Source organism: Rhopilema esculentum, chromosome 16 (genome assembly GCF_057945365.1).
Source record: "Rhopilema esculentum isolate cy_ngs chromosome 16, ASM5794536v1, whole genome shotgun sequence".
In the NCBI taxonomy this organism is placed as follows: Eukaryota; Metazoa; Cnidaria; class Scyphozoa; order Rhizostomeae; family Rhizostomatidae; genus Rhopilema; species Rhopilema esculentum.
In genome coordinates this window covers 5,969,704-5,984,358 of record NC_142830.1, presented here as the reverse complement: position 1 = coordinate 5,984,358, position 14,655 = coordinate 5,969,704, and the positions used below count along the sequence as shown (strand labels likewise).

Below are 14,655 nucleotides of genomic sequence, written 5' to 3'. Positions count from 1 at the left end.
GCTAAGGATCAAGTTTAGTGACAAAGGAGGACCCACCATGGTTGGGTCCGACGCGGAAGAAATTTTTTGAAATCAAGCCCTCTAGAATGGCTAAAAATGTATCTCCCATAATAAAATTTAACAAATCACTACACCGCTCAGAATAGACAGTTCAACGATGCTCAGAAAGACATGGATTTTTTATTTTTTTAAAAAATTTGGGAAGGGAGGATTCATGCGTTGGAAAAAGAAAGAAAGGGTGACCTTTGGTTCACATCGATGTTAATAACAAGAAGCTGCTGTATTGATTGCCAGGGTGCATTCCATGTACTTAGGCCCGAAGATCTGTGGCGTTCACTCAGGCTTTTTTGGCGTTCCGAGTACGAACTAATAAAAACATTTTTGGCATACGTGAAATCTTCGTTAGTTGGCGTGCTAAACATGAAGCCACGTACATAGTTAAAACGAAAACATATGAAACAAATGTTGATTGGGTCATAGCAGCGCAACGTGCTTCGATTATAGAATCTCGCGTTATTTTAGATTGTTCACAGCAAGTTATAGCGAAGTGTTCTACCCGTGTACGATCACTTTTGATGTTACTAGCCAAATATTACAAGCAAACAATTTTGGCGCCCCCTTAACTCCATTTGCGCCCCTATTCAGGGGGGGCCATGGCCCCCCTGGCCCCCCCTGCCACCACGCCACTGTTGCCCCTAACACCCTCTTTTTATTTGCGTCTATTTGCAAGGCACAAGATAAAAGAAATATCGCTGTAGAATGTTGTCTAATGAATTTGATTTAGACGTCATACTCCAAGGCGCTGCTTTATGCTAAGTATTTGCTGAATGTGAACTGCCAAAGTATATAATTTTTCCGCATGTTACTGCGTTTTTCGATTGTCTTGCATCAGTGTCCCTCATGTCATGTGTTTCAAGAAACAATCGCTTTTGTTTCAAAACTCAGTTGGTTTTTGTGACTGTATTGAATTGTATAGACAAAAGAAGACCGCAAGCGAATTTTACATGACACTATATTAATCTCACCCGCTGAGTAACTGAGGTTCAATGTTTGGGATGCTAATAATAATTTTTGCGACGAGTCTAGAATAGAGACAGGGGGAATCTAGCAACACCATACGTCTGAAAAGGAAAAATCTGCAGATTCACCCATGATCGTAACACGTCATTTCACTGCTGCATAATTGATCTCAGGAGAGGAAATAGGTGACACCAGAGTATTGATTCAAACACGACACACTTTTGTCATGTTGGACTTTGGGAAAGCTTGGAATGTCAACTAATTGTTTATTGATTTGATAGTAGCAGAAGTTAGGTTTAGCACCGAGATTTGAGTCTCGACCCAATCAAAACAACTTGGTAATGGTGAATATTTTGGTGCTCTCGCCTCTTCCATGGCTCATACATTTTAGAAATGGTTAAAGACTTCTAATATTGTCGGTTTAAAGCCAACATGGAAAGGGTCATTGAGGCTCGGCGGCCAGTCCTAAGTAAATCTGAGGGGCTTTCAAGCACTGCAAAAACATTTTTCGGCTTGAACATCTTTCAAGGTACGTTAGTTACACATTGATCATATATTCGAACAAGTCTTAATGTCTATTTAGTTTTTTTAAATGCTGTTTATAACAATAAATAACCGCTAAGACAATAATAACAATATTGCATAAGAACCTTTGTTTTGTTCTCCAACTTAATATTTACAGCCATAGGTGTATTTCTCAACATGTAGCAGGAAGTGTATTTCTCAACCTCCCTTTTTCGTCAATTATATTCGAAATCCGCGTCTGCATTTCCTAAAAAACGTTTTTGTAAAGTTGTACTTCAAATGTGCGTTTTTTGTGGGAAATGTAAACAGCGGCGAAAACACGGATTATAAGGGAAACTGGCCAGTAATGCATTGACTGGCATTTTAATTTTTCAACTAACGTTGTGCCTTGTTGACATGAGCAAGCCAAATAAGTCACCATCATAATTATCTTTTGTTGTTATTTTTCATATAGAACCTCATTCATTTTCCAATCACATGCGGCATTTCGTTCATCAAACGATCAACAAAAACAAAACATCGGAAATGTCTCAAATCAAGTCATTGGGACCGGGTCATTTATGACACCGGGACCGTTTATATAATGTGTTAGAAGGAAGAACCGCAGGATAGGCTGTCCGCCGGATTCTGTGAATCTTGCAATGAGTAATAATACGTAATTAATAATAAATAAATTAAATTTGATTTATTTTGAAAATCTTAACTCGTTACATTGGATTCTCGTCGTCGTATTGCTTTGTTCCTGAATATCCACCGTTTATATAGATTGTTTTCACTTAGGCCCCAGAAATTTCACTTTAGAATTAAAGCGGGTTACCCGGCGAGTTAGTTACCTGTTTATCAGAATCGATTAAGCAAAGAACGGGGTGAATAATACAGATTAAAGAAGAATCTGTTTTTTTAAATATTAACCCTTTATTTATGTATGGAAGACCATTATTAGTTAGCTTTTGTTTTGATTTTTTTAAATCTAACGTTTTACTGATGAATACAATGCTTTGCTTGATAAATAACCACCACCTTTTGCAAAATTTTAAAAATACCGGCACTTGCTGCTCAGAGGTATTTTCTATAGTATAAATTTTTGAAAGTAAAGATTCAGGAGAATAATGAAATTCGGGGTTGACATGTCCATTCCAGTTTTCCCGAGGTCAATTTTCTAATGTCTCGAAATCCATTAAAAAACTTTTTTCTGGGCAAGGGGGGGGATTTACCAGATCGATTTCGATCTTCGTTCCGGAAAAAAACACCCTTAATGAACAATTCTGCTGAAAAAAGTTGCTTTTCCCAAAATTTTCGAAATACATGAAAAATAATAAGAAAATTTCCCACATTTTCCGAAAGTTTGTCGAGAAATGTTTTTGTCCACCCCAGTTTTCTCGGGCTGGCAACACGACTAGGTAAATTGAGATCTAGAATATTTGGAATCTGAATATCGTCTATTTAGATTTGTACAGGGATTTAGTTAATTCCCCCACAGTGACCTGCCACGCCCGCGCGTATCTCTTTCTTGGTTGAAATTTTGACAGGTTCAGATTCTTTCCAAAAAATGTACACGCCCAGATCTATTGCAAGATTAAAGAAAAATTTAAGTATTACAGCACTAGAGAACACGTGCACTCGTCCCTAGAAACAAATTTTCACACAATGACTGTGTACATACATTTAAAATACTTGTATCTTTTACTTGTTTCTGTTTTTTTAAATAGATAGAATGATCCTATTCTTAATGCTTTTAAACATAAAAAATGGCTCAAAACGGTGCGTTTTCGTCTTCGGTTCTTTTCGTACTGCAAAAGACCCATATCGTATACTGAAAATTTCAAAAATACTGCCTAAAATATCGTTAGGTTAGAAATTTTGTATTAAATATAAATTTTTCGTCTTCGGAAACGTTCAACTTTATAAGTAATAACAAGGAGGAACTGTGGATTGGATAGGGCAATTGTGTAGTGACTCTGCGTAGGCCTGTTTACATCGATTTTTTCTTCTCATTCATTCCATCACATTCCCTTATTCTCACATCGCAGCACAGGCATCCTCTACGTCACTCTCATATCACGCTTTCGCTAATCCCTATTGTTTATTTAATCTTTGCCACGCTATTCAATTTACTCATCACCTTTACTCGCTCTTCCTATCCTTTGTTTTTCTCACATCATTCGTGTTAATTTTAGATATTCATTTCTGTATATAAGTATGTTAATTTGTAAATAAGTTCAGTTCAGAGTTCAGTTACAATCAAGCAACACACTGTCTCTCTCTCTGGCTCCGTGTTCTCTGCACGTAAAATAAGATGCGACGCAAGTTGGAAATGAGACGTTAGTCGATGGATGGAATTATTAGTGAACGAATCGCACACAACAATGCTCAATTCTCGTTTCACTAAAATAAAACAAACCATTCAAAAATTTACGGAATTGTTGATAGCACACCCAAGCTCTGGCATTAAAGGTTTCTGCACGGTGTCCCTTGTTTATAAGGACTTGTGGTTTGGCACAAAATGCCGCTGATTAAAAATAAATTGAAGTTTAACTATTTGTCGCTTTTTCCAGCCAATGATTTTGTACTTTCGTCAGATAAATGTTGGAATTTAATGACCTAAAATCTTAAAGCTTATAAGAGTAACTAGTACATTGTGGATTGTCATCTGCATTTGCTGGCTCACCTTAGCGATAATTCCGTGCTCTACATGCTGCTCTATCGATTTTCATTTTTGTTGATATAGCGAGTGGGCTATTACTACCAATGACGAAATTTAGACCCCGTTTACACGAGACCGGTTCCAAAAAGATCTGTATCCATTTGAGTGAGACCTGAACTCAAGATCGTTTGTGAAAGAAAGCTCAAAACACTCGAGTCGAAGGCCCCTATTACCTTGACAACAAAAGTGAAAAGGCGCCAAATTCGTTTCGCTTTCGCTTTATTTCTAACGTTACTCCACCAGGTTTCTGTTCTCCCAGGCCTCATCCAGAAGGTTCTTCTCTTCTATTTCTTTTCAATTCTCAGCATGTGCAAAACGATCATGTCATTTGGAGCTCTGCTCTGCTAACACTAACAACCTGTTTTGTCGAGTTCGATGAACCTTTGACATTAGGGTTGCGAACAAGAAATCACAAATGATCCAGTTTCGAGTGTTTACACGAGACCAAATGAGACCGGCTCCAAATAAGAACGCTTTCGTAGGTGAATTCAAATGAGTACGGCTAGGTGATCTCAAATTATTACGGTTAGGCAGGTCTCGTGTAAACAGAACGCACAAGTGAACTCAAATGGATACGGATCTTTTTGGGACCGGTCTCGTGTAAACAGGGTCTTAGGCACGTTCCTGAATGTGATGACAATGCTAGGTTCAGGTCTTCCATAAATGGATGAGCACAGGATAGTTCCACTCAGAGGTCTGTGCACTGATTTAAAAAGTTATTCATTCTGAATAGTGGAGCGACATGAAGGCGAAACGGATCGACTCTATAACGCTCTGAACTGAACAACATGACTCCGTTTTCATTAATATCTTCCGCGTTCAAAAGATAAATTTTTCAACATTAAATAATTTTTCAAATACTTCTTTGTATCTTCTAAGTCTTTATCCTAATTTTTTTCAGTTATTGCTATTGGAGGAATTCAAAGTGCGATGATTGCATGTGGAAATTTTAAAGATGTTCAGGATGGGGTAATTTAAATTTTCAGTGTACATTCAAGCCTTAATACTCTATCTTTCTTAGGGAGCTGAGAACATGCAACGTGTTTGAAGGAGATTAGACTGTTGAATTTTGTCCTAATCGAGAAGCAAACACTGCTTTTTCTGCAAAGCATTTTAAAGCTTGCTATCGAGAAAAGGGCTACACACCAAAAAGAGATGTTTTTAGAGGAATTTGTTGATTCTTTACTTGTTTTCATTAGCATCTGAGACACTGAAATTCTCTGGTAAATGTCAACAAAGTCGTCAAACAAAGTTTGAATGTGATATTTCATTGAGTTAAGTCCGATCTTACTGCATCACTGTACGAATTACCTTTGAATTATGAACAAACATATAACTTGAATAGGCCTAGGTCTTTTGTACCACCAGGATGATCTATTACCTGTGTACTGCAAAGCTTTAAAATAACATGAAAAAGCGAGCAAACAACATATCATATTTGAGTCAACATGAGACAAAATGAAATGTTGACAGTGACAAAATGAAATGTTGGAAGTGACAAAGTGAAATGTTGGAAGTGACAAAATGAAATGCTGGAAATGACAGAATGAAGATGTTTATCATTTTACACAGTTATCCCTCAGTTCATTATTTCTATGTCCTTGCTGTTTTGTGGCTACTTGATTAATTTATTTTGTTTTAGGGACTTGGACCGGGTCGAAGAATTTACATGGCACTCTTTCTTCTGGCTGTCTTATACTCATGCTTCCTCTGTTTATTTGCGGTAGGTATTTTCGCAGTTCTCAGTGAATGAACAGCTTCACAGATACAGAAAAAAGATCATTTTATGGCATTTGGGACATTCTTAAATAACACGATAATAAACAATGGTATTTCTTTCTATCATGAAAAATAACCCGAACCAAATTTTCCAGCAGCTAAGAAAAGAGTCGACAGTTAAAGGAAAACAAATCATCGATTAATACTTTTTGGCTACTCCAATCCCCTCCTCTCCCAAGTTATTTGGGCTTATGAGTTTGAGCCCTCTTGTTAAATGTCAAAAGTAACCTGTCCTTCTCAAATTTCTGCCACTGTCTTTTGCGAATTTTTCGTGAGCCCCCATCCCCCCCAATTTATTCTTTACATAGCAATATACCCTTTTTAGAAACAGTTATTACGTATATGTGTAGCCTTTATAGTTGTTAGTCTAGTTGTATGTAATGGCCATGACGTTGTCATTGTCCTTTGCTCCCCATGGTATCGTGCATGTTGTATCATAGAATAATTAGAAAGTATAGTAGAATATAGTTTGGATTGTAATATTTTATCTGGATATATAAAAATACCTCCCCCCCCCCATGTTTTTATGAACATAATCTCAAGGGTTATCAATGCTAAATACATCTTTAGATGATTGAATACAACTCTCTTTTGTTACAACTTTAAATTGCCTGCTTCTTTTTTCAGGTTAAAAAGCAAAATTTTTTGGAAATCCTTGCCTTTGTGTTACAAAATTATGGATACATTAGTTACAGCTGTATACAAGGCAAGATTTTTATTCTTTTGATAATAGTTCCCATGTTTTATTAGCATAGCAGATTGCGTCTATGTATTTCCAAAGTGAGCAGTCGAATTTCAACATAGAAAGGAAAACCAAGCCTATTCGAAGTATTCAAGGGACAGTATACATACGGGTTAAAGGTACTCGCAGATGTATGCACCACTTTGTAAAAGTATTAGAGCCATTTCAGCCTTTTACAGAAAATCACAGGCTATTTTATTTGGATTTTCATTGCATGGTAGTAGCGCTGTATAATGCCATAAGTGGTTAGCTACCTCTCCAAAATTATGCTAGTCGTATGGCAGAGAATGTTTAATTTGACCGTTTTTCACAAATTTATATAGAAGATGTCTAGAATCCATGGAATTCAACATTATCTCAACAGAGGTTGATTTAGTAGAGGAAAATGGCCTCGAGATATCTGCCTAGAATAAAGTACTTGAGCAACCTTATTTTAATTGAAGTTACAGCTAGATGTTCCCTGCCTCCAGTAAAATCACCAAAACCGATTTAGTTCCTCGTTGCAACGTATTTTTATGTCAACTATTGAAACTGGTGTGTCATCAATCATGTCGCTTCAGTCTGATATTATAAATAGTTTAATACTTTGCTCATTACTGTTCCATTCAAAACATGTTTTGGTGAGACGTAGTGTCAAACAGATTGCCTGACCTAGACTTTTTGAAGTCTGTCAAGTGTCTGCTACAAATCTTTTGAAGATAGTAGAGTTCATGATTTTCTGCAACAGGCGCAGAGTGCACAAGGAAGTAATAATGGTGTTATAATGTCACGCGTAATTTTTATAATATTCCGTGGTAATTTGCACTGCCTGTTAGAATAAATTTACTGTTATTGATTCAAGATTTCGTTCCAACTGTTGTTGCCAACCTCAGTTGTAGTTTCCAGTCTCAGTACTAGCTAAGACCAAGAGGAATGGAACCCAGACCACAAATGGAATTTGAAACCTTAATTGGCTAACAGGTTTCATCCTCTAAACATTCGATAGCACTCCATAGCATTATATTTAATTCTTTATTTCCTCCGTTAATCTATTTTCAACCCAACGAAAGCTTGTAAGAGTTTAACAGGAATCGGGTAGCATTTTATAATCCCTTCATGTCACAACTTGAAACACCGTGTGAACAATACTGTTGACATCTTCGAAACCAACTTCAACTTCTTCAACAATGGTGATGCTCATGAATTTTAACAGAAAATTCATAATTTAAAACATTGAACTTAATCTGATGTCATTCAACCGATCTAATATAGTTTCTTAGCTTGACAAATTCTACATGATCCATCTCTACTAAGTTAACAGTCGATGAAAGGAATTGTAATCTCAGAATTTGCTGTGACCTAAGAGACTCACTGGCACATCTATTAAATGGGCTAGCATATTCAGCTCAGGAAGAAGGTAAAATGGAAACAAGTCTATCAAAAGCTCTATTTTAATCATTTTAAATCTCACACATCACTTTTAACTCCTGATTTCTTCTTTTTAGTCTATCATATCAGCTTCAAGAATTACCAGAATCAGAAGTTGGAAAGACAAACTCTGCTAGTCTATCTGACAATTATTGATGTATGTAGATACTTTATACTTGAAACATTTATGCACTTAACACTCTGCATCTTTAAGCTTTAGCATTTTTTTAAAGATCGGAATGTGTGTAACATACGGAATTGTTAGATTATCTATGCGCATCTTCATCAAACTGATACCATTTATTTTGTTTTTGATATAGCATGTTTCGGTGAGTCTAATTTTAATCTGGTTTGGGCCCTAACACTTTCATTGATATAAACATGAGGTTATTCATTTATTTCACATGGATATCAGGAATACGAATTGAACAAATGTTGTCAATCTTTTTTTATATACTGTCCTCTTATCGACACTGATTTATACTTGACGACCAAGACTAACTTATAACCGAAATTTACATGCTGTTTCATCAATTTTCAGTCAATTGGGCTTTTTATCCTGAATATAATTTTCACATGGCTTGCAATCAAGTTGTATGGAGAATATGGCTGGAAGATATACAAACGAGTCCGATTCAATATTCGATTACGGGGTAAGTACGATGCTATTCAAATTGAAGCAAGAATCTTAGTCCTTATAGCTTCTCGTTGGTATGCAGGTTCGTTATATCCATGTTCAATAGACGTACGAGCTATAATCTAATTAATTAATTTATCTTAACTGAATTTTTTGCTCTCTGGTTTGATAGCAAACATATTGTGATTCTCTTATAGCTGCCTTCCATGTATACGAGACAGTCGTGATGCTACTAAAAATGCAGTTTCTTTTCATTGTAAGTAAAGAAGATTAAATTTTCAAGTTAAAGTATTTAGAGTTACTGGTTCTGCTTTTTTCGTTTGTTGTGAATGTAACTTGAAATTGTGAATATTGCTCAGAATTTTAAGACACAAGCTTAGTGCGAAGTGTGAGAATAGATTATTATATCTACAGTTTTGGTACCTCATTATCATGATAATTTTTTTTCTCAAAGATAATGTTTTCAATATGCCTGAACCAAACCATGCACCATGGTGACCTCAGAAGTTTCAGTCACATAGCAAGCTTGGTTTCCATACCAACGTGCCTGGTGTTTTCGATTATTGGCGTCATAGCAGTGCGTATATTAATACATTATCGCGATATTCACATGCCTATTTTTTGTTTGTTGATCATGCCTAAAAATAGCAATAGCATTATAAGAAATTGCCTCTTCATTTAAGTATAAATTTCTATACGTTATTATTATTCGGTTTTCTGAATTATACAGTTAAATAAAAATTCTTTGTTGATTTATACCTCAAAATGTTATTATTTTGAAATCATAGCCTTGAAGCTTATAGACCTAAAAGACAAGTAGGGCTATAAACATTTGAAAGGTTTTAAAAGTAACATATTCTTGATATCCTGTAATCTTAAAAAAGTGACAAAAAAGATGCCACTGTTAGTCCAACAAAAAATGCCACTAGAATCTCTAAATTCCTTTTTGCATCGCAATGCTCATTATTTCGATGGTTTTACGTATTTCAATTTGAAGCAGTCTTGTCATCTGTGCTTCATGTCGGACTCTTGTATCATTTCAATTTCTTTTTAATAGATTCGACGAGAAAACAAGCCAGTCTCCTATTTCTTCATATTTGGAGTTTTAGCCGCAATCTTGTATTTTATTTACAAGATCATAAGGTACGCCTCTAAACAACAATCATCATTTTTACCTCTTCAGTTTTATCGGTTCTGGATAAAAAAATTGATGTTGAAGAATGAATTGAAATAATATTGCTTATATAACGATTACTTCAATAGGAATGGGCAAACCTATTGATAAAGATTTTTATATTTATTACCATTGGCTTCTGTATAGCTAACTTCAAGTGCGTTCTAAAGATTTAATACGTTTTATTTTTGATTCAATTGTTTAGCTCATTCTAAAAGTCATCAGTTCTACAACAGGGTTTAAAATGGCGAAAGATGAATTCCATTGATGTCGTGTTGTCTTCTTATTTAAAATGTTTGTAACAGAAATTGTTGTTTTCCTCTACAGTGTTGCTACCAAAACATGTGCAGGTTGCAGTTCTTTACAAAACACGAAACGAGACATTCCGGGCGAAGTGGAACTGCACTTATTGTACTTGGGTACGTGTAGTAATCAAAGATCTAATTTGATTGTCATCTGGGCTAAAACAATAACGTTTTAAGTGACGCCAAATTTTAAGGGAATCTTAGTACTAAGCTGCAACAACCAATGACTTTCACTGCCATATCTTTTCTTTCGTATTTTTTACTCGTTACTATACTCATTTTATAGCTAAATACATTGTAATAAACGCAATGAAAAGCAGTTTATGATTTTACACTTTTCTTGTATGTTTAAAATGACTTTTAAGACCATTTAAGCCCTTGATATTGGTATTTAGAAAATGAATTTCAGTGATATTTCCACGCGACTCTTTTTACCATGCTTTTAAACTCGTTGATTTCTTGAGACTCCATTGTTACAAGGAATCTTTGTACTAACAAAATCATATATTTTTGTAGCGTCTGTCAATTTAATTTTGTTGGGTGGACTTCTTGTGGCATCAATCAAAGCCATCAGAAATTTTGCTATTGGCCTGGCTGCTCATTGTAAGCGTTTCATTTCTTTTTTTTTCTTATTTCGAAGCCCTTATCTTCATAGTAAAAGTATTTAACTTGTCAATGTTTCAGCAATGTGAGATCTCAATGATTCTGCACCTTCGACAGACAGGGTTATGATTTTTAATCACCCCCAGCACGATGTTAGCCTCCCATTCAAGTAGAAATGCTCAAGCCTTGAAGGAGGCAATATTTTCGAAGCAAGACATCAGCTGAAATAGGCCAAACAAACAAAAATGTTTTCTATCAGAGGCAAATATAAACCGTATTCTTGATATTCATATGTAGTAAAAATGGCTAAAGACAATACTTAAATCTATTTTTTTAAAAAAATGTCATGTCCTACTAAGCATATAAATTAATACATTTATAATCGCTAGTTGTAGGATTTTGCATGGCCAAACCTTTTCTTTGGTCGCTTGTTTTTCAAGTTGATACTATACACGAATCAAACCGTCCCAATACTACTCCAAACATTAGGTGAACCAGAATCGGACGGGATACCAGAGACACATGCCGCCTATCTTTTTTTTGAAGCATTGATTTCCTCTCTCCCTTTCCCCTTTTTCGATACCTCTTTCCAGGGACATTTACAGGAACTTCTGTAGTTATTTGATATGTTTCTCATTATCATCACGAACCAAGAGGCCATGATGAAGAAAATGGCGTATCCCCGGCATATCACATCCCCTTATGTTTGGTGTTTTGAATTGTACACTAGTCAATTGTTCACTTAACGTATATGTTGATTCTAAAGTTCTAAATAGGCTTAAATAGATCGGGCTTTACCAATAATCCGAAACATGTGGCCATTATATTTTTTTGCACAATCTGGGTTTGCCAGTAAATGCTGCCCGATAGCAGAATCGCGTGTCTTTAGAACTAAAATGTTTTAACACTCTGAAGATTGTCAAACGAAAAGCTTTAGTTTAATCAAATGTTTGGTTTTTTTCAAAGCTATTTACATATCTTGCTCCTCACGTTGATTGAACCATTTTTTTCACAGTTAAATCGGGCATCGGCTCAAAACTTACAGTCCTCAGCCTTTCAAGAAACATTTTGACTTCGATTGTTACTTCATCAGCTGAGGAAAATGGAATAAGCATGGACCTTGAGAGCCCTAGACCTAGTGTCTCAAATGAACCCAGACCATCGATCTTCCAGTATCTCCCGAAGTTCTTGTCTTCAGTAGGAAACAGCAATGTTGAAGAAACAGATCAGGCCAAATGGCTGTCGTTGCCTGCGCAGCTTCATAAGGGAGAAAAGAAAGTGAAACACATCGGAAGTAGTGCCAAAAGCAGAATTAGCCAAATATTTTGGGAGAATGACTTTGCTGCATTTAACAGTCAACGGAGTAGCATGTCTTCAAGACAGTACTCTACGTCACGCTTCTGCAACTGTTGCTCTTGGTTTAAAAATCGTCGCATCAGTGTTTCGGCTTATGTGATTCCTCACAATGAAGAGCCAATGCATGACAGGGCTTCCGTGACAGAGAACTGCAGCCTTTTTAAAGAAGATTCAGATATAGGCAGCTGGGAACATAGGTGTAATGACAGCAGAATTAAGCGAAGGAAACGGTCCAGAAGCATTGGAGGGACGATAAATGATAACAATCACCATAAGGTAAGGCCTCAACCAAGGAGGGTTAACTCGTTACCGGATGAAAGTTCTTTTCCTAGAGGAGTGGTTTTGAAACAATACGGTTCGTCGAGGAATGAAGTGAGCTCAACTCGTAATTTTTCGGATAGCTGTTCAAAAGCCAATTGGAAAAGGTGTAGGTCAAGTCTTAAGACAAATGGAACCATGAAGCACGTTGTCCCCTCCATTAAAGTCGAGGGCTATAACAATAATGGTGTTATCAATGGTTGCAGCAGAGTTGACGAGGTCGAATTGCAGCACTTCGATATTCCCATTGATGTTGTTTTTAAAAACGAACATTTTTCCACTATTGAAAATAACAGTAGAAATATAGCTATTATTGAAAGTGATATAGATGAATTTACACTGCGGCGTACGAAAAGCAGCGTTTCGAGTCTATCAAGTGTTAAGACTGGTACAAGTATGCTTCTCGACGAAAAGAGTGAATTCAGTCGGGAAAGGAACAAAGCAGCTTTTGAACCCTCGCACCTTGCTAAGAAGCGGAAATTAGGTGTCGCAGAACAGTCTGCAATAGTTATCAGAAAATGTTCCTCCGAATGTGACTTGTACAACAAAAGTCCAGCAAAAGGAAAAGTAAATTTTATGTGTTGATGTGATAACGGGCGATTAGTTGTAGATAAATTAGTAAAAGACGATACATTTGATGTAGTAGTGATAAAGTTTGTAGCTTAATTCAAAGATTCAGATAACACTTTCTTTATGTTTCACTTGGCACAGTGCTGACACAGCTCCAAAGCCGCTTTTTGTAGGGGTTCTTTTTCAAATCTTCTTCTTCATATCCCAATGCATTTTTTGATGGTAAATTTATTTTTCCCATCATCGCAGCCAAATAATTTCGCTCAATGAGTAGGATCCTAGGATAAGAACCATTATAGTACAAAGGAACTCATAACAAAACTTAGACGTTTCTCAGTTATTAAGGTTTCTTAGTTTTTGTAAGAATTCTTTAGTTTTTAAAATTTTCTTAAATTTTGAGTTGGTAGAAACCTTAAAAATATAGCGATGCGATATTGTTGTACAGTGACAGCCTGTCAAATACCAAATCTACGATTTTAGCCACTATCAAGTCACAGCAATTTTAGCTTTTTATCTAAAACATGATAATAATTCTCGAGTTGCTTGGTCTTGTTAATTTTTGCGGTAAACTCATTGCAAAATTAAATACGATACCCCTCAAAAGGTGAATCGATTTTCACACCATCAGGATGTAGAAAACAGCTCGAAACGTAAGCTTGTCACAAGCGAACAGAAAAATGTTCTTTACCATTACCGAAGGGACAGGTAACACGCGTCTAAATTAAATTTTGTAAAGGTGACACAAGCTTTTTTGTTTGGTGCAATTAGCTTATAAATCCCTCAGTGACAGGACAAACACGTGTCGTTTCAAAGTTAGATTCAGCCCCATTTTCTTACAACCTGTTTGACAATACTCATGCGACGTTCTCCTTATCACAGGTTTCATTATTCCCTAAATTTTAATGAATTCTTTAGTCTTGCTAGTAGCTATTCTCGCGTTTTTTTATTTTAATAGTTTATTAGTTTATTTTACTTGATTTCTCTCAGTACATTTCCTCGAATCATGTTCTGCACTTGCCCATTTTGCCCACCAAATAATTTCCTATCCCTTAATTCAAGAAAATTCTTCGATAATAATAAGATCATTCGCAGTATTGAAAAAGAAATTTTAGGTGCTGTAAAATACCCTTGGAATTAAGAAGCCTCAATTTTTCTACAGTTGCTAAATCGACGATTTATTTAATATTTATAAAATCTGATTTATTATGTTGTATTGTCAGTTTTTTTAAAAGAATGTCAATAAAACTTTTTCTTTGTTTTGCTTTTTGATATCAGAGCAAATATTGGTTTGCGATTGATATGCTCAATTTTAAAAAGTTGAAATGGTAATTTTAAGGAAAGCCACCTTTTAATCACTAATTTATTTCATGTAAGGGGTAATACGAGTTTGTGATTATACTGGATTTCTAAATTCTTTTGAGTTGTAAATAAGAAAAATGTTTACACCAGGTTATGCAGTGTTGTTTTTCTTTGCAGTGGTTTTGATGTGTTGTTTTTCTTTGCTCCGCGCCATTA

The 14,655-nt window shown here is 35.8% G+C and overlaps 1 protein-coding gene across 1 annotated transcript; it reads left to right on the top strand.

Moving 5' to 3' along the window:
• The first annotated feature begins 1,012 nt into the window (after window positions 1–1,012).
• LOC135682751 (uncharacterized) lies at window positions 1,013–14,593 on the top strand. Its single transcript, XM_065197770.2, has 12 exons — window positions 1,013–1,549; window positions 5,151–5,218; window positions 5,892–5,972; window positions 6,656–6,734; window positions 8,255–8,334; window positions 8,719–8,830; window positions 9,012–9,070; window positions 9,269–9,391; window positions 9,872–9,957; window positions 10,316–10,407; window positions 10,810–10,896; window positions 11,912–14,593. The coding sequence occupies exons 1-12, from the start codon at window positions 1,453–1,455 to the stop codon at window positions 13,153–13,155; spliced, it is 2,208 nt and encodes a 735-aa protein (XP_065053842.2). The 5' UTR covers window positions 1,013–1,452; the 3' UTR covers window positions 13,156–14,593.
• The last annotated feature ends 62 nt before the right edge of the window (window positions 14,594–14,655 follow it).